The sequence below is a fragment of the Lonchura striata genome, chromosome 7 (assembly GCF_046129695.1).
Source record: "Lonchura striata isolate bLonStr1 chromosome 7, bLonStr1.mat, whole genome shotgun sequence".
Classification (NCBI taxonomy): domain Eukaryota; kingdom Metazoa; phylum Chordata; class Aves; order Passeriformes; family Estrildidae; genus Lonchura; species Lonchura striata.
Genome location: NC_134609.1, coordinates 35,124,447 through 35,144,479, shown reverse-complemented (window position 1 = coordinate 35,144,479; position 20,033 = coordinate 35,124,447). Strand labels below are relative to the sequence as shown.

Here is a 20,033-nt window from a genome sequence, read left to right as displayed (position 1 = left end):
AATGTCATCAAGGGATCTTCACATGAGAGATTAATTACATCATGTATATAAATACAAAAGAGTCAGCACTTTTAAAAGCAGGAGTAGACTTCAAAGGACAAGGTGAGATTTTGAAGAAGAGGAAGAAGTTTTTTCTATTTTTTTTCCAAACAGCACAACACAGCACCTTAATTAGGAATTCTAACAAAAGGAATTATTGTATGTAAGCTATGTTTTCAAGTTTTTAAAACCAAATTGAGCCCAGAAAACTGTGACTCAGTACAAGATTGGTTTACACTCCCTTCCTCTTCAAGTGCTTCCCCACTCACTTCTGCAGGTAACTAACTGTTCATCAAGGTAACAGAGAATACAGCAATATCCAGTAGTGGAAGGAACAGAGTGCTTCATATTTCTGGTTTGTCACAAGTAAGCTGTGTGCTTTAGTTCTGTAACCATCAGCTTTTTCAAGAAATGTCTGTTATTCTACTGAAAGGAAACTTCCAAATAATTGAATGCTTCCTGTTTTGGCTGCCTACATACCCAACAGTGCATATCAGGACTGTTACCCCAATTACCAGTTATTTACACTAAACAATAGCAGAAGAAAAGATACAAAGGCCTGCAAAACTTTGCATCTTCACACTCATAAGATGTTACACTTGTGGATACCTTCATGAGCCCCGGCTGGAAGATTCAAGATGTAGCAAGTTAAGGAAGCACTTTAACAACATTTTGCTTTCACAAAACCTGTTTGAATGTGCATTGGTGTTTGCAAAGAAAGCAGCCAACAGGGTTCTTTCCTGTTTAAATAGGAGATGGAAACAGCAATAGCTAAAGCTTATTCAGTACAATGCCAGAGAGAAATAAAAAAATTACCAAGTCATCTGAAAGTGATGCTATTTTCCTTTCCACCAAGATTATTCATGAAGCAGATGTGTTGAGTGGAAGAAAATAATCACACTGATGTTAAGATGCCAAGAAACTTGAAATGATCACAGGAAAAAATGCAAAAGCACTAAAAATTATAAATTCAGGCCTCAAAATGAAAAAAAAAAAAAGTTCAAGGTGACCTGCAAGTCAGCATTGACTTTTTCTCCTGTTGAAGACAGAGAAGGCTCTAAACCCATCCAGTAGCTTTATCTCAAGTACTCTTCTGGCCAATCTAATCAGCACATTTTGTGCTGTGTTGCCAATCACTGTTAAAAGTATAACCTAAATAATCAAAGGTCTTCCCATTCTTACCTCAAATCTCAGTAAGTCAATCCTACCTTTTCCCCTTTCCCAAACTAGCATGGAGAAAAAGGATATCATTGCTTGGGACTGCAAATGGCAGAGGAGCTTCTCCAGGGGAGGATAGCAGCACAGGGTTGGAACACAGCCCACCATGACCAGTTTGTGCTTGGCTCTGGTGATGGCAACATTCAGGCGGCGCCAGTCCTTCAGCAGGGTGCCAAGCTGGAAAACAAATGTCACTTGCTTTTATTTTTCCTACTTAATGGACACAAACCACTCGTCTTCAAAAAGCATCTAAACTACTAAAATTGACTGGAACAAAGTTAAAATGACCAACTTACATTTTCATCAATACTGTTCCTAACAAAAGACACAATTATGATACTTTTGTCTCTTCCTTGGTATTTGTCAACAGTGTTAACTTCCACTCTGTTCTCCTTCCATTTTGCCATCAAATCAGTGATTGTTTTTAACTGATGTCTGTAGGGTGATATAATGCCAATGTCTGAGGGCTTACAGCCAGCCTGAATGAAGAAGAAAATGGACAAAAAATCTGTCACTGAAGTTGGCTTGGGAAACTCAGTACGGTCAGAAAGATTCTTCTAATTATTTTTTTTTCTAAATATTGCTGCAAGATATTTTATCTAAACTAATGGTGTAACTAGTATTAACTAAAGGAGATAGAAAACATCAGTTACTGCAAGCTCTCAAGCTTTGTCTTAACTTGGCACAAAGACAGAAATCCTTGAAATCTTCATTTTTCTTTCTTCTTTAAACGGCAAGGTGAACACTCAGAGGTTCCGGTCTGTATTTCTAAATTAAATAAGGAACAAAGGCAAATCCTCTCCTCTCCCTCCCAAGAAAGACCTCATCTCTTAAAAGAATTTGGCATCCAGCTTTTGTTTTTTGCATCTCTGATCCAAGCAGGCAAGGGACAGGGAAGGGAATGCAGACCTCAGGCTCCCCACTACACAGACATGAAGCCAATCTTCAATTTATCCTTAAATTTATCCTTAAGATTATCCCCAAGAGAGCTACCCAATACATAACATACACTACTAAAGCAATGTATTAAAGGTCTCCCTCCAAATCATGTAATAAAGTAGAAGATACCTTAATAAATAACGATGTGAGGAAAAGCACTATTTTAGCTTCTGTCACATTGCTTACGCCACCTTTTTCTGCATGTTCTGGTGCTGGGACCTTTAAAAATACAAACAGAAAATAATGACTTTTGCTGTCTGTAAAGGGGTACTATGTTCTGTTCCTAACTCACTGAGTCATATGTGGATTTATACTAACAGTATTAATTAAAGAAATTAAGTTAAATGCTGAATTTTACTAAACAGAAGAGCCTGTACTGTACATTAACTTCAGAATACTGCATTTGCAAAACAAATTGGAAGAATCCCCAAAATTGTTTTCCAGCACTAGCTTTTCACCTTAATAAACTGCCAAAGCTTAATCCTCTGACTTTACAGTTCAGCATTATAGATCATAAATCAAAAAACACAAAAATGGACATTTTCCTGCTGATAAGGTAAGACAGAAAATTATATTTTACATGGGACTTTTGCTTTATCACTCTCCATACAGCATTATTTACAGTGAATTTTCTTCATTCTATGGCATAAAGGATAATTTTTGGAATGTTTGAAAGACTACGTTTACAGCTACAACAAGAACTATCCAAAATGGTAGTATTAAATTGTATATAAACTCCCAACTTTTAAATAAAGGATTCACTGACTTTACTATTTCTTAACTATTACCTCCCATTCTCAGGAATCTCAGGATGTAAAATCTTGTCATTGTAGAGTCACAGTTTTGTCATTTTTTCTCTTTGCTTGACTCCTGCCTTCTCTAAAGTTGAAGTAGAGGGGTATTCATTCCAATAGCAATGAAAGTGTGTTTGGAAGCCTCCACACCCCATGTGCTCAAGTTCTCTTAAAGCAGAAGAGAACTGTTTTACTGCAGTTAATTTCTGACCACACTGGCATTAGTGTAGCTAAAAACTACACAGTAATTTCAGGAAAGAAGTTCTAAAAGCTTCATCATGCTTATGGTAACACATGCTTACATTTATTTCTCCTGTTCCCATAGGACACCAGCAGAACCACCAACAAAAACAACTTGGGCCTACAAATTCTCAGGAGACTTGCCCTAAATCAAGGATGTCATTTTTCAAACTGCCAGCCCCAAGCTGTCAGAGAAGTGCAGACTGAAACAGGGGTTGGCAGAGAAGAAACAAACAGATTTCCCACTGCTGTCACAAACTTGTTGCATTGTTAAGCAGAAAACAATAGAGGCTTTTTCTTCATTATTTTTAAAGCCAGCGTAATAAATGTAAGCTTCCTGGTGGTGTCATGGTGTTTTTTCCTCTTCCTTCTCTCTCTGTTTGTATCCCTCCCTGCCAAGTCTACTTCTTCAAAAGCATTTCATGGTTACACTGTAAACAATACAAGGGGAAAAAAACTACTACCAACTTAATGGAAATAAAAGCTGGTTTTGTTTGTTGTCATGTTCAGTGTTCTTTTTTTTTCATTTCTCCCTTCATGACTGCCACAATACATGGAGTTCTGACAAGAAGTCCAAAAGGAGAAATGACATTATAGCCTTATGTCTCAACAAATCTAGAATATTTTGGAAATAAAAACTTTCCTCCTGGCTCCATGAAGAGGACAATTGTCTTACTCTTGAGATGGGCTTTCTAGGGAAAAAAATGGAACAGAAACTCTACTTTTTTCATTAGCAATTTTGCTATGATTACTAGATAAACAGTATTTCAGCCAGATTTTTATTAACAGGCCTCTTCCCTGGGACCAACTCTCTGCTTTCCTGGGAAAGCAACTGCAGCTGTCAAGGCATTCCTGGAAAATGTCTCTGTTTAGTTTAGACATTTTTAGAAATTTCTCTAAGTCATCGAAGTAAACACTGCTTGTTTTTAGGTCATTGAAGAGATTCTAGCAGAACTGTTGGAAAAACCATGAATCCTGTACAATGTCAAAGACATCACAGGAACACTGGTGAGTTCTGACCAGGGTCAGCATAAAAGATCATCAGTTGATATAGTTATTGGCAAATATAGTATTAATAGGAATCAACACAAAACCTGGTAAGGAGGAAGAAAGACTCAAATCATAATCCAATCACCAATGACAATTATTAGAGACCACAAACAGGTACTAATTTATTAATCTTTCACCCCATGCATTTAAACTCTTCTTCATTTTTCCTGCAAGTTAGTTGCTTTGCAGACTTTTTTATCCACACTAGAATTTTACTTTCCCAGCAAAATTTTGGTTCTCCTTGAAAGGACACGCCTAAACTAATTTATTCATCCCTTACACTTCAATGTATAGAATGTCTGCAAAATGCCATGGAGAACTGTAGTTCTTGCTGCCACTGGCACACAGCTTTGCCACCACTGACCCTCAGCCAATGGAAACAAGGCCATTCCCTGGTTGCAAGGACATCCAGTACAGCTACACACTTTGAATAGGAAGAACAAAGGTTAAAGTCCATTCAATATTTTCTGGAATAGTATCTAATTCCAAATTTTCAGCTGCTCTCTGATGCCACGTTTCCAGCAGCAGCTGTACCACCTCTGCTCAGCTCTGCCAACAACGCCAATGATGTTTTTGTGTGCTGCACACTTCATATGATCCTGGGAAAACCATTTCTGAAGTTCCCTGTTTTACCCTGCCTAAGCTGAATGAAGTTTTACATGTTGAAGAGCATAATGAACTTTACCTTCTCTGTGTTCAGAAAACACACAGGTGTGTCTGGATCAAGGACTTCTTTCAGCCATGTCTTTGAAGCATCCCCAAAGTCCAGTTTCAATTTCTTTAGGTTGGGCAAGTTAACAGTGGCATTTGACACCTTCTCTGAGCCACATTCCAATTTGCCTTCATATACCAGCATGTTACTCAATGACATAATCTTACTAAAGATTTAAAGAACAAGAAAAGGCATAAAAATCTCACAATTTCAATACCACATCAAGAACACATTTGAATAAATAAACATTAAAAGTACCTATTCATTCTGTATTGCACAGTTAATTGGACAACAGCATTTTGGTTTTGTTCCAGCCTTTTAAATAAGCTTTCACTCATGCCAAGATCTCTGTTACAACACAAAAACAAAAATCAAAATGTGTCAATCAGAACACTGCAAGAGCCTTCCCGTAATCTGTGACTAGCAATAGTCCAGCAGCATTTTATCTTACCTTGCTTCAGCATTCAGCACAAGTGGAGGCAGCTGCTGATGATCCCCCACCAGCACAAACCTTTTGGAGCAGAACAGTGGGCCCAGGCAGACAAGCTGGCTGATTTGGGAAGCTTCATCCACAATACAGAAGTCAAATTGCTTCTGAACAAAGATGGGGTGATTCACTCCCATGCAAGACGTTGCTACCACTGGCTGAAAATTGAGACACACTTCAAGGATAAGGTACATTTTATATCCTTTAGCACTATATTCTCCATATTAAAAAAATATATTGCCCATTAAACTGAACTAAACTCTAAAATCACAGAAACCAAATTATTAATCCTTGAAATCAGATCAGCATCCTTAGACATATATTGGCCTGACATGCTCTTATATCAATTGCAAGTGATAAACAAAACCAGCTTTAGAGCAGACTGTAGCAAACTTGTTCCTGTCATGTGTTCAGAGTGATGCCAGGTTCTATTAATGGAGGGTGCTGAAATGACTACTGTGAAAAATCAGGTGGTTTGGGTTTTTTTTCCAATACTGAAGAGAAGAAAATACAACAGCAGCAGCACAGGTCGTCCCACTGCTGTGCTTCCACTGCAATCCAAAATGACCAAAATAAGAAATGCTAAGTCATTCCCCTTATGACTTCAGTCATTCCCCTGCAATACTTATCAATAAAAAGTAAATGGCAGCTTTTGTGAAACTGGCATTTACTCCAGCTACCATCAGAATTTATTCTGTCAGTGAAATTAATTGAAAGCTGCCACTGACTCACATGACCTAGCTGCCATTATGGTTTGCATTTAACATTCATATACACAGCACTAATCTTTCCATCAAAAATAAGGATTTGGCCAGGTCAGCTCCACAGCATTCCACTTCCCCATCTGCTCATTGTACTAATGGCACAAGGAGCACCCGTGGGAGGGAGACGGGACAAACAGCAGCAGAATGTAAATGCTAAAGGAGGCTGCAGTAGCCCATCCACAAGACCTCAGATAAAAGCACTCGAGTCTTTGGGGCTTATTACTTACAATGATGTGTTACTTTGTGTGGACATAAACAAAGCTTCTCAACTTGCAACCTTAATGTAGGTCATTACAGGCTATAAAGAAATTGAAACAATGCAGAGGCTGAGTATCTCTTTCAGCTCAGTTTTCTTACAGCAGTACACACCCTTGGGATGGGTTCCTTCTCTTCAGCATCCAAACAAAATTCTAATGTAATTATCTTTATTAACTTAAAGGCCTAGCAAAAAACATTTTTCTCACCTGACTATTATACAGCTCTTCCAAATCTGTTACAGACTTAATTGATCTGGACCTGCAGATTTCTTCTTCTGTATATTTCTGAATATCTGGATGAACCTTCTGAGCTTGCCCCAAGCGCAAGAAACCAACTTTGAATTTGGCCAACTTCAGCAGGACATTGTCCACAGCCGTGTGTGTAAAACTGGTCAGAAGGACACTAAAGCCACAAGCAGAAAGAATTCTCACCTAATGAGTGGCAAAGGGAAAGAAAAGGACAAGCTGTTAAGGAGAAGCAGAAAAGGATTCATCTGCAAGAATCAACAACCCCAGGTTTGCTAAGGTACAATTTACGGTGGACAAGTTACTGGCTGTTCATAGGAGTCCCTCTTTCAAGCTGTAACTCAGGATTTGAAGACTTACTGATATTTGGAGCCAAAGAATGTTAACACTAAGCATCACAGAAATGATTAAATATCACACTTCAATCTCCTTCCTCCCACATATATTTCTACACAAGCAATAGTCCATCCTACTCCACAAAATCCAATTTTAGTCCTACCAAATATAGGTTAAGCAAAGAGAAGTGTGTTTTCTTCCTTGAAATTATACAGATACCGTTAGATTAAGTCATGACACTACACAGTTGGTTTAATTTTATCTAAAGTTCACCAAAAAAATTAAACACCGAGGTACATGATCTTACTAGAGCACATATTGTGGTCGTTTTTCCTGTTCCAGGCATACCCACAATAAGTGTGTAGTCTTTTGAAAGTAGCACTTGTTTCATTGCCTGTTTCTGAGGCTTATTTAGACCTTTCAGAAGAAAAAGCAAAATTAAATTACTACACTTATCATAATTGTAATAATTACTAAAGTCACAGCAAAATTTTAATTTCCTCCTTCACTAAAGCCCTTAATAGAGATAAGAACTGAGCAAAGTCTGTAGGTTCTAATGAAGATATGACATTAAATATAAAACACAAGATAAGTACTAGAAGTTCTGCACTGTGCTCCTAGAAATAAGTTACTGAAGACATTTTTTTTTTAGACCTTTGTGACTTTTTTCTAATATTTTAATTGACCACCTCCATATACTGTGTATGGGCATTTGTGTTTGATCATACCTCTTTCACATCCAAACACACAGCTCACAGCAAGGGCTGATGAGCAGCATGTTGTTTAGAACAAACATTACAGCAGAGCTGGTTTGCCCCAGTCTGATGCAAACAAGCAACATGTTTCAGATATCTGGACTAAGCAAAGCTCAAGCAAAATAAGACTTCAAACCCAGTTTTTATAAAAAATTCAATTTGCTCTAAGACAACTCAGTTATACCTATGTTTTCACAGAAGACCCCGCCAGAGAACAAGGAAATATTTCCACCAAATACAAGATACTGCCTCATACCTAAACAAGTTTTGTTTTTAAGTAAATGCCACAAAGCATGATACCATAGAGCTGTCAACAAGTGAGAAAGAGGGATTGATTAGAGAAGTGAATATTTTCACCAAAGCCCATCTCCTTCCTCCCCCTCAAGGTCAGCTTCCTCCATCCCAAGAGCTGTCTCTGTCCATTCACATGACCCTCTGTCTGCAACTGCATGCTGCAGCCTCTAGCAAAAGTAAAATAAAGCTGTGAACAAGGACCTGATCAGGTCTTCATGTGGTTAAATGAGCCTTCAGCTACTTGGAAGACACGCAAGGCAAGAACTTGGTTTTAATTTTTAAGCTGAGAACTATCACAGGACCCCAAAGTAGGAAAAACTCTTATATTTATAGCATAATAAATACTTTGGCTGTAGAGACATACTACTAAGCAGAGTATTTTGGGGAAAGTCGCTTTGTACCCTTTAAAATATTTGCAACAGTTTCCTTTGCTTCAGGAGGAAGGACAGAGCTCAAGTGCTGAATAAAACATGGTTTCTGGAAATCAATTATCAAGTTGCGGAGCCTTTCACTGTGGATAAAAATAAGACAAAATTGAGTTCAAGTAAGAGTTACTAGTTGAGAAACTTCATCAGAAAATATTGAAAACATGAAATTAATTTGATTTTTCATACCTCACTGGGCAATCTTTCATCAATTTAGAAAGATTTTTAAAAGGGACTCCTGTACCAACATCTCCTTCATCATGATCCAACCTAAATACAGTGTCCTTGGGGAGGTTTGACAAATTCCTGAAGATTACAAGAACATGGATAAAATAATTTTGTTTACCAGCTGTATGTTGATTAAAGAATTATTACTACATGTTAAATGGTATCTTCCAAAGATCCCAGAGCGAAGCAACAACTAACTGAAGTACACTATTAACTGATCTAAAGAAAGCATTATCCCAATGAGGGATAAAACATAAGCCAAATTTAAAGACAATAAAGACTGAACAATGAAAGTTACTATTAACACAGTAATCACTATATCCATATAGATTCATGCTAGAGATGTAAGTAAATAGAGTTAAAGTCTGCTTTTATTCAAATAAACCAGTTAAATAGGCCAAGTACTGGCAGTTTCAATAAAGGCAAGAGAATTTCTGAAGGGAGAATTTCTGAAGGGTACTACTCCAAAGCCAATGATGCCTTGTGAAGGCTGGCCTAGAACAGAGACAAGATGGAGCTATAGATCAAAGTAGGGATTTATCGGAGGCCTCAATGGATCCACTTTGGGCAGTACAAGAGCCCAGCCAGGGCTACACCCAGGTGAACCAAAATGGACACCCGGTCACAGGTTCTCTCACTTTTATATGTTCTGCTCCATTTGCACCTTGGAGTTCATTGTCCAATTACAGCTTTAGGTTATGAAGCCCCATCTTTCTTGTTTTTCTTTCTTCAGTCCACGTTGTTTGTGCTCCTGGGCCTGAAATTTGGATCAGTTGTCCTTGGTGCCCAACTGGAGCAGGAATTGTTTTGTCAACCTGCTCTGTGCAGAGAGCCACCATCCCCTAATATGAAGCCCAGACCCACCCACTAAAGCAGCACAAAATCTGAAAAACATAAAAACTAAAACCTGAGGTATCACCAGTAGGAAGAGTCAGGACATGTCACAGCTTTTTAGACACCTAGCAGCACCCTTCCTCAAGGCTGTGCCAGAGTGTTTGCTTTTTTGCACAGATACTTTTCTTTTTATCCTATTACCTGCCCAACAAACAGGAGACTTTCGTTCCACTGACTTCTCTAACATAGCCAGTAGCCAAACCAAGTAAACCCTTTTCCTCTCCACTCACAACCACTCGATCACCAACCAACAGGTTTGTTCCAGGTATGGCACCATTTCTACGCTGGAAAAAATGTAGATAATGTCCCTCAGAAACTTCATGGACTTCATCAACTCTGATCATGTTTCCAACACAATCTCCAGCCTTCTCTCTGAAAGTATTAAAAAAAGAAATATTAAGAAAAAAAACCCCACAAGTTAAAAAACCACACCACCCACAACAAACCATCAAAACCAAAATACAAAACAAACAAAAGGAAGGGAGTTTAGAAATTAAACCTTACTTTTCCAAAGAAGGTGCCATCCATATATTTTTATATCCTTTTTTATGCTCTCCACTTTGCAGCTCCAAGGTTAACATCAGATACCAGAGGCTGAAATACTCCAAGTGGGAGGGTTTCAGATGCTGGGTCTCTCTGTCAATGACAGGCACCAAAGCAGGAGGAAAGGCCACACTTTCCATCTTCTGCTCCACAGCTCTAGGGATAGAATCAGCCATAGGAAAGGCTCAGCCTGCATCCTTTTTCACCTGCAAATCCATATGTACATAACAACAATCCAAATATCTACTGTAACATACCAGACAGATTAATGTATTATTACTTGAATAAAGTAGAATCTGTATCCTGTGTTCAGATGCATAATCTTGTATGAGTAACTTTACATCATCTCTAAGATTTTGAAGAGCAATAAGTTAATCAAAGACCAAATAAAGGCATTTCAAAGACAGTAACATATACATTTATGGAATCTACCTTTTACTCCTTTTATTGTAACATACAAATACTATTTTGATATCTAGCTAAGCAATGGGGATTTAATAGTTAATACACAAGCAAACTTCAAGTCAACTTATCCCAAAACTAAGTATAAATAGATATTATACCAAATCATGTATACAAACAGAGAGAGAAAAGCTTATTCAGAAGTAAATGGCTATCCAGCTATAATCCTGCTGCTGCAACAACTGAGTATTAGAAGCAGGATTTCACAGAAACATGTCATGTATCCCCACAAAGCTCCCTCAACATACACTTTTACCCCTATAATTTTAAAAATAGTCAGGCATTCTATTTCCACAAGATTACCCCAAAGGCTCTCCTTTTCTAACAAACGTCATTTAATCTCTTCCACATAAAATTTTGGTTGTTTTTTGTGCAGCATGGAAACTAAAATTTTGACAGTTGTTAAAATAATTCAATAACTTTGTGTGAAATTTCATCAAGTATTTGCTCACTATGTCTGTTGACCAGGAGATGCAATAACACTTCAGCAGAGAAGTATCAATGTATTACTTGTGTCATGCCTTACAGGGAAACAATCTTCTACAGAATGAACCTGAAAAAGTGGTTATCCAGCCAGAACTCAGGCCCAAAGACTGCCTTTGACAGAGAGCTGCAAGAATATATTTTTAAAAAGATCTGTTATTGTCATCAAGTATTTTGTTGAGACTTATCTCAGATTTTGTCTTGCAGAAAGCATATCTGAGTAAACATATTAAATCTTTGTGAAATCAGGAGCTGAATTATAAAAGTTATAGAGAAATCTGTGGAAGATTCTTTTGGGGTGGAAAAGTCTTCAATATATACAAAACCGTCAACCACAAAAATGAAATTATTACATGAAAAGATACAATTATCTAATCACATTTAAAAACATTAGTCACACTTTTTTTTTACCTGCTGTATAGAAAGCAGTTGTGCATTTGGGAGCAGTATTTACACGTTTGACTGTCATCAATCACAGGAGGCAAAGCAGCAAGCTGTGAATTCTGCCTCCCCACACCAGATTTACAGGTACTGTGTGTTAAGTAGAAGGCCACATGATTTCTTAACTTCATTAATTCTGTCAAGAAAAGGATAAACTAAGCTGATGTTCTTGCTTGTAACAATTTTTACCTCAAAAGTAATTAGCTATCAACTTTTTAGTCAACTAAGAACTGATTATTCACAAAGAGCAAAGTCCTTGTGCCATATTAATAAAACAACTGAATTTTTAACATAATCTTAGTAACATTATAAGAAGTGAAGCATCCCCAAGTACAGCTATTTCCATAAGAGTAAACTTTATAGTTATAAAGAAAGATTTCAGTAATATTTAAGAGAATTATGGTTTGCAGAAGGGGAACAACTTTACCTCTTCGGTCCATGCGCGCTCCAGAAACAGGATACATTGTACCAGTTTTTAGATAAAGAAGAAATCCAGCTTCAGGATCTACTCTCCGCTCTAAATTCAACAACGTGTACAGAATAACCTGTAAACATATACATAAATGCATACTGGAATACATATTATTCCAGTATAGTTGTCGTGGTTTAAACCCAAGCAGCAATCAAGTACCACATAGCTGCTCACTCACTTCCCCATCCCTGCTGAGGGTTGAGATAAAGGCAGTTTTCTAGAGAAAAGAAAAGCCACGCATGCAAGCAAAGCAAAACAAGGAATTCATTCATGGCTTCCTGTGGTTGGGCAGATGTTCAACCACCCCCAGGAGAGCAGGGCCCCATCATGTGGAATGGTGCCTTGGGAAGGCAAAACTCCATCACTCCAAATGTCCTCCTTCCCCCTTTCCCCCACTTTATATACTGAACATGATGCCATTGGTTTGGAATATCCTTTGGCTATTCCTTTTATTCTCTGTCCTGGCTGTGTCCCCTCACTTCCCATCACCCCCAGGCTCCTCCCCAGCCTGGCCCTGGGGGAAGCAGGAAAGGCCTTGGCTCTGTGTGAGGCTCAGCAACAGCAGCAACATCTCTGTGTTACCAACCTGTGCTCAACAGCAGCAACATCTCTGTGTGACCAACCTGTGCTCAGCAACAACATCTCTGTGTGACCAACCTGTGCTCAGCAACAACATCTCTGTGTGACCAACCTGTGCTCAGCAACAACATCTCTGTGTGACCAACCTGTGCTCAGCAACAACACCTCTGTGTGACCCACCTGTGCTCAACAGCAGCAACATCTCTGTGTGACCAACCTGTGCTCAGCAACAACATCTCTGTGTTACCAACCTGTGCTCAGCAACAACATCTCTGTGTGACCAACCTGTGCTCAGCAACAACAGCAACATCTCTGTGTTACCAACCTGTGCTCAGCAACAACATCTCTGTGTTACCAACCTGTGCTCAGCAACAACATCTCTGTGTGACCAACCTGTGCTCAGCAACAACATCTCTGTGTTACCAACCTGTGCTCAGCAACAACATCTCTGTGTTATCAACCTGTGCTCAGCAACAGCAGCAACATCTCTGTGTTATCAGCTTGTGCTCAGTACAAACCCAAAACATAGACCACATTTACCTACTGTGAAGAAAACTATTGCTAACCCCAGTCAAAACCAGCACAGCATTAAAACCAATACATATTCTAAACTGTGTTTAGTTCTTTCACAATTTATATGGCTAAACAGCCATTATTATCACAAGTCTTTTAGAAGCTGTAAGTAGTAAGAACTTCACCAAGGATTTAAATTAAAAAGCATCTTTAAAACCTTATATCAAGGCTGCTACCTCTCTAAACAGGCCAGCTATATGGAAATATGTATAACCCTAGTTCCTGAAACAGTTTGCTTCAACCTCATATTTGAATGTAGTAAGAAGAGACTTTTTTCAGGATAAAAACCACAGGTGTGCTTGAAAGTGATAAATGTGTATACTTCTTCCTAATAAGTTCACTTTACTTTTATACCAGCAGCTTTGGTCACGCCAGGATAAGCAATCCATGAATTTAGATTATACCACATACAAAGTGTTTCATACTCATAAGACAAAATAGATCACCTAACAAAAAAAGTACACACAGCCACTGAAGAGCAACAGTGAAATTAGACATTTGGTGCTTGTACCTGACTTCTGTGCTCTATGGAGTTTGATTCCTTGCCAGACTTGAGCTCTAAAGGCATTATCCGAGACTGTACTCCAGACTGGCAGTGGATTTTCACCCTGGCTGTAACATCAATCTTTCCCTTCAACCCAAACCTGGGAGACCAGATAGTCTCTTCAATGTCCAAGATATCTACAACCTCTATCTTAGAAGATACATCTTCTGTTTTTCCACCATTTGACCTAGGAAGAGAATTAAGCCATAAGTTAACAATTTCACTTAATTATTAATATTTAAACATTACAATTGTTGCTACTAAATATATAATATTTCTGCATTACAAGTGGCCTTTAGACACTAACTTAATAAATATAAATGCATTGATCCTCACTCAATCTTCCCATTAACAGAGGAAGAAACATATCAGAAACTAACTTCAGTTAGCTTTGCTATTCACCTAAATTTCAAAGTTAAAATGAGACTTTAAACTGTTTTTAATAGTTTTTGGTCTTTTCTCAATAACCACAATCTATCATACACTTGACAGTAGCATACAGGTTTTACTCAGACCTGCCATTTCACTGAAACTTTAGCACCCTCTGGTTATTACAATTAACAGCAAGAAGCCACAGACAAGCGCTCAGCAGCAGTTGAGTAAAATCACCATTTCACCAAGGAAATCTTCTATCAGTCAGGAACTCCATTTGATTAATAGTTGCGTGTTCTGATTTGTAGTCTTGCTCATACCTACAGTAACTCCTAGTTTAGTCAGCAGCTCAAATATCCTTGCTCTTTTGCTCACTAAAAGCTCTGGTTTGTACCATGCTGTCCACAAGGATTTTAAGATTTTGAAGTCAGTTCACCCTCAGGCTTCATGACTTGCCCAGAACTCACAATGGCAGCTAATCATGCAGCACAAGGTCAGCTCTACGGTCAGTGAGGCCATGAACTAGCTACAAATCACCCAATACATGTGCAGAAGAAGTTCTAAAAATGTCAAGTGAATTAAACAAGATATACAACATAGAATGGTTTAAAATTTAATTCTGGATTCTTACAGTTTTAGTTGCATTTTGTTTTGGTTTGCTGGATTGTGCATGAAGTCTTCCGCCCACTTAAAAAATGATGGCAAATATTCTTCTACTTCTTGCATTATTTGTGCTTGTTTCAGATTTAAGAGATACCTAAAAAAAAAACCCAAAACATGCACATTAAGGAAACAAAGTATTAAATCTGCTGCTGGTACTAAAGAGATTTGCCTCGAGTAGCAATAAGATCATTGGAAGTAACTGTCAAGTTTTTATAAATATCTATGAACTGTAGATAACAACAGGTGCATAGAGGTTCAGCTCAATTCCTCAAACTATTAATGGAACATCTATTACAAGAGATATACCAGAATATCCATTTCTGATGTAACCTTTGAAACAACAGGTACAGCACACTGAGAGCATCAGCATGGCAGATGTGATGAAACAAAACTAACAGTCTGAGTGCAGGAAAGGAGTACCAGACTCATGCATTTAAAAATGGCTATTCCTACAATTCATGCAACTTTGAAAAAAAATTAGAAGACCATTTGCTTTTAGTCTGGATATCCTCATCTGCTCCTTACACACATTTTGATAGAACATGACACAGAATCTAATTGTGTGGCACTAGATAATTCAGTCCTGGCAATCACTGGAAATAATGTCATTTTTCTACAGCAACAGGGAAATACAAATGGATTTTGCACAAAAAGGTTCATAGGAGTGCAAATGACTACAGGCAGAAGACTTATGCAACTTATTTTTCCATGCCAATAAACAGTAGCCTACATATGCAAAAAGGAATTGCATATTAACAGTTTCATGGAGGCCCAGAGGGACATAAAGGCCTTTAAGTAATCTTAGCAGCCACAATTCAAAATATTATCTTCATAACAGAACTAAGAGTAATAAATCTTGCCACTACAACTTTAACTTCTGACTCATTTGGGGCCAACACATACTGACACTGCCCAACATACAATTTAAAATAATCTATATATAATGATTTTTAATTCACATGAGTAGAATTGTATTTTAATAAAGCCTGCAGTACTATGTTAAAACTGACAGCCATTCATCCTCCCACTTTCTGAGGGAAATACTAAGCATTGCCTAGCAATTCTATCAGCTTTGCTGAGAAAATAAGTTAAAGGTCTTCTAACAAGTTGAGACTCTAAGTAACCTGATACAGACATTAAATTAACAGACATTCAGTTCTTTGTCAGTCACAAGGTTCTAGGCTCATTGCTGAGGATCATAATTAACTGTTTGTCCCATTCAAATGAGCTTTGGGAGATGCCTGCAAATCTAATGTTACAAACACAAACACTGCAACCTCCTTGGCCTAAAAGTAAAAAAAACCCTGCCACATACAGTTACTCCAAAAGACTAGCTCAGGTATATAGAAGTAGCTCAGCAGGGAAGGCAAATAAAATTAAACTATCAAAAGGGGAATTATCTTACTAAAAGATCCTCAATTTCCATTAAGCAAAGTCATTTGGCAGAATACTCTCCTGATACCGGTGCTACATTTTTTAAAGTACAACTTAATCCACTAGTTCAAAGTGTTCCTGTCCCATCTTCCAAACATAGAAGGCAGCTGTAATGGTACTTACATTTCTTTGAGGTACTTTTGTCCATACACAATTTTATTTGCTAGTTCTTGCACCTTTTCTTGTGTCAAGTTATTGGTTACTGATTGCTGGAAGATGTCATGAAGAATTGTCCCAACGAGCATTTGGTGAGAACCTGACTCAGAGCCCTGCAACAAATGTCATCAGACATGAAGATTTATGCCCATTTCATGCCAACTTCTCTGCCAAATTTCTCTGCAATATTTGCTGCACATCAAGACCTACACTTATTTAACTATAAGATCATGACAGCTTTCACCTCACTAATGGTTATCTAGCCAAACCTGCCTGTGAGAGCAGCTGAACTGAAGTGGGTCTCCTATCCCAACCCTGACAATGTCGGGATGCAATCTCTATGTGATTGGCAGGTGAGAAACAAAGGCACAGATTAAAACAAAACTTTGAGAAAGTTTTGCCTGCAGGCGTTTCCTAATGCAAACACAATCTTTACAATCTTACACAGATTTCTTGCACGAAGCAGTTTCCTGTCTGTTACCAGCTCACAGCAAAATCATTCCATGTATCACCAACATGGCTCAGAAACCCATCAGAAGGGCTGGGCTCTGGAGACTCACAAAAACTGAAAGTCACTACCAAATAGCTGAAAACCTAAACACTGTGGTATTATGGATCTCTTACAGACCAGTGAACTTCACTCACAACAAGTGGATGGTGTTATCCCAGTCAGGACCCTGTGCATTGACTCAACAATCATTTTATCCCCCTTACTCCTCTAATAGAAGGTTGAAGACCATTTCATAGTCTTAATCTCCTGTACTTAATTTTCTTGTTCCAGTCACAGGTTCCCAGCCAGGCTGTTTACCACTCTATTAAAATTTCCTTATTCATTTGGATTTATATTCCTACCATGTCTGGAAGTTTTCATCAGCTGAAACTGGCAGCTGTTGCTTCCCTATTTATCAGCATATTTCACATGTATCAGCAAGGATACTACAAGACACTTTGCCTCTTTCCAAGATCAAGCAGCTGAATTCAGACTCCAGAGTCAGCCCACACCAATTAACTGAATTAACTAAATTTTTCAGAAGCTGTTAATTTGGCAAAGTGTGGTTATATTTTCTTATGGATGGCAACAGGCAAATCCCTCACAAAGGATTCATATCCACACAAAATGCAGCAAGAGATTATAAAAAAAATTATCAGAATTATAAGTGGAAAGCCCAGTTCTTTAGACCAGTAGCCGTTTTAAGAGTACTGCATTATTTCAGATGCAAGTCTCAAAAAAACAAGAGAAGTTCAACCAAAGACAGCTTCCACCCTAAATTATTCTATGTTGCAAACATTATGAATTGCTAATTAGGACATTTCTAACAGCCAGATTTAACACTGGGCTAGGCCACCGGTGTGAGTGGAACAGTAAATCACTGGCAGTGTGGAATCAGCACTCACCCTGAAGCGCTCACTCAGCACTGCCCTCCTCATGCAGCGGATACTGCTGGAGATGGTGGTGCCCGAGAGCAGCAGGTCTGGGTACAGGACCAGGTATCCACTCTGGGCACTGATGACCCAGGTGCCAGAGCTGCACTCCCCTTCCAAATGAACAATGTCCCCTGGAACCACCGGGACAGACTCCCTGCAAGGCAATACACCCATACAACCAATGTTTGCAAATAACAGACACAACGTATTTTCTTACACATTAACAGAGCAGATTCAACATTCTTTGAAATGCTGGGTTGGGTTCTTTTAAGAAGTTGACTTAAAGAAATCCTGAAAGTGAATAAAGGCATTTTTACAATGACAAAACTGCAAGGTAGCAATGCCTACTCAACATCAGGCCTCTCAAGATGATATCCATTATGCTAGCATACTGATAATATCACATTAAACAAAGGTTCTTTCAGGATCCCATATCACTTTTAAGGCCGTAAAACTCAACTCACAGACAACACAAACAAAATTTAGTTAATAATCCAATATTTCATTCTCTTTTCAAACATCTATGTATCTGTGTGGATTACCAGCCACTCCTAAGGATGCACAGTTCTGTATCTTCCAGTGAGGGGGAGGCTGTAATTGTCAAGTGTTTCTCAGGGTCACTTCCATTTCTCTGTATTACGCTGACCTCCAGCACTCGGTATCTGTTGTTCAGCCCATTCTTCAGGATCGTATGAGGTAGGTCAGACACTTTCTTCTGAAAACTGAAGGAACACCTAATTACAAAGAATACTGTACTCTTTGAAAATAGCCGACCTACATACAAAAAGAGAGATAGCTTCAACCATAAACCAAATTTTACTCCCCTTCAATTTTTATAAATATTTTGTTTGGGTTTTTTTTTTTTCAGTTCTGTACAGGTAAAGAGTAAGAAATCTCTATAAATATTAAGCAGTTTGCTATTTATTACATTTTTGGGTCCACATATCCATAAGCACTAGTAAACTAATTATAACTGTACTGCAAACACTGTGCTTGTGAGAAAGCTTTTATCTCCCTGCGCGCATGAATTCCCACAGCCACACAAACACCTCGAGCACGGAGCGGTACGTTTTACCCATGACCTTGAGTTGTTTAGAAAACTCATACTGAAGGTTAAGTTTCCAATAGCCAAACCATGAGACAGAGCGGCCAAACCAGCGCTCTCCTGTCCCGAGTGATGCCTGGGGAGCGATCGGGGCACAGCGAACGCCAGGGCCCCGCGGCGCCGTGCCCAGCGCGAACACCCGAGGCAGCGCGGCTCCCCCTCACCATCCATCCCGGCGGCTCCAACTCACCATCCATCCCGGCGGCTCCCGCCCACCATCCATCCCGGCGGCTCCCCCTCACCATCCATCCCGCCGGCTCCAACTCACCATCCATCCCGCCGGCTCCAACTCACCATCCATCCCGGCGGCTCCAACTCACCATCCATCCCGGCGGCTCCAACTCACCATCCATCCCGGCGGCTCCCGCTCACCATCCATCCCGGCGGCTCCCCCTCACCCGCTATCCCGGCAGCCCCGAGCGCTCCCCAGGCCGAGGAAGGCCTCAGACCCCATCCCGCCTTCCCGCGCCCGGAGCCGGGAGCGGTTTGCAAGTTCAAACCCCGCGCTCCCGGCCGTCTCCGCCCCGCTGTGGCTCCCCGCATTCTGCCACTACCGCTCGGCCATGGGCAGGTCCCGTGCGGCGCTCGGCTCGGTCCGGCCTGGCCCGGCTCGGTTCGGCTCGGTTCGGCTCGGCTCGGCCCGGCTCGGCCCGGCCCGCACTCAGCGCACCCAGCGCCCCCGCAGCGCCGCCGCGCGCTCCGCCAGCCCCGCCCGGCGCGCCCCGCGCGGCCAATGGGAGGCGGCGGAGGGGGCGGTTCCCACGCGCGCGAGCCGGAGGCGCGAAGCGGCGCTGAGGGCGCTGAGGGCGCTGAGGCGCACCCGGCCCCACTGCCGCCACTGGTGCGGTGGCACAGGGCCATATTAGACGTGCCTTCCGCTCCCAATTCACTTATGGGCCAATCTGAGCCCGAGAGTCCAGCCTTTCCCCTCAGAAAGGTGTGGTCTCTGGCTTTCTGAGGTGGCACTGACGTTTCGGATACACAGGTTTCACTCTGCTGCAGAAATGACAGCTTTGGCCCATGGCTAGACATCCCAACAGAAGAATCGAGTTCAAATTGACGAATTTTAAAAGGTGAGAACATTCTTAGGTTAGCCGTTTCAG

General features: G+C 40.0%; 1 protein-coding gene across 1 annotated transcript; it reads right to left on the bottom strand.

Annotated features, from left to right (window-relative positions):
* Nucleotides 1-585: 585 nt before the first annotated feature.
* Nucleotides 586-19,569, bottom strand: DNA2 (DNA replication helicase/nuclease 2). The gene is made up of 21 exons (XM_031505159.2): nt 19,485-19,569; nt 18,368-18,547; nt 17,796-17,979; nt 16,368-16,513; nt 14,779-14,904; nt 13,743-13,962; nt 12,035-12,152; nt 11,578-11,743; nt 10,183-10,377; nt 9,820-10,050; nt 8,746-8,862; nt 8,533-8,642; nt 7,390-7,499; nt 6,708-6,932; nt 5,444-5,637; nt 5,251-5,340; nt 4,966-5,158; nt 2,326-2,415; nt 1,554-1,736; nt 1,288-1,434; nt 586-679 (listed from the first exon to the last, which is right to left on the bottom strand). Exons 1-21 carry the CDS (start codon nt 19,493-19,495, stop codon nt 623-625), a joined length of 3,093 nt encoding a protein of 1,030 aa, XP_031361019.1. The 5' UTR covers nt 19,496-19,569; the 3' UTR covers nt 586-622.
* Between the last annotated feature and the right edge of the window lie 464 nt (nt 19,570-20,033).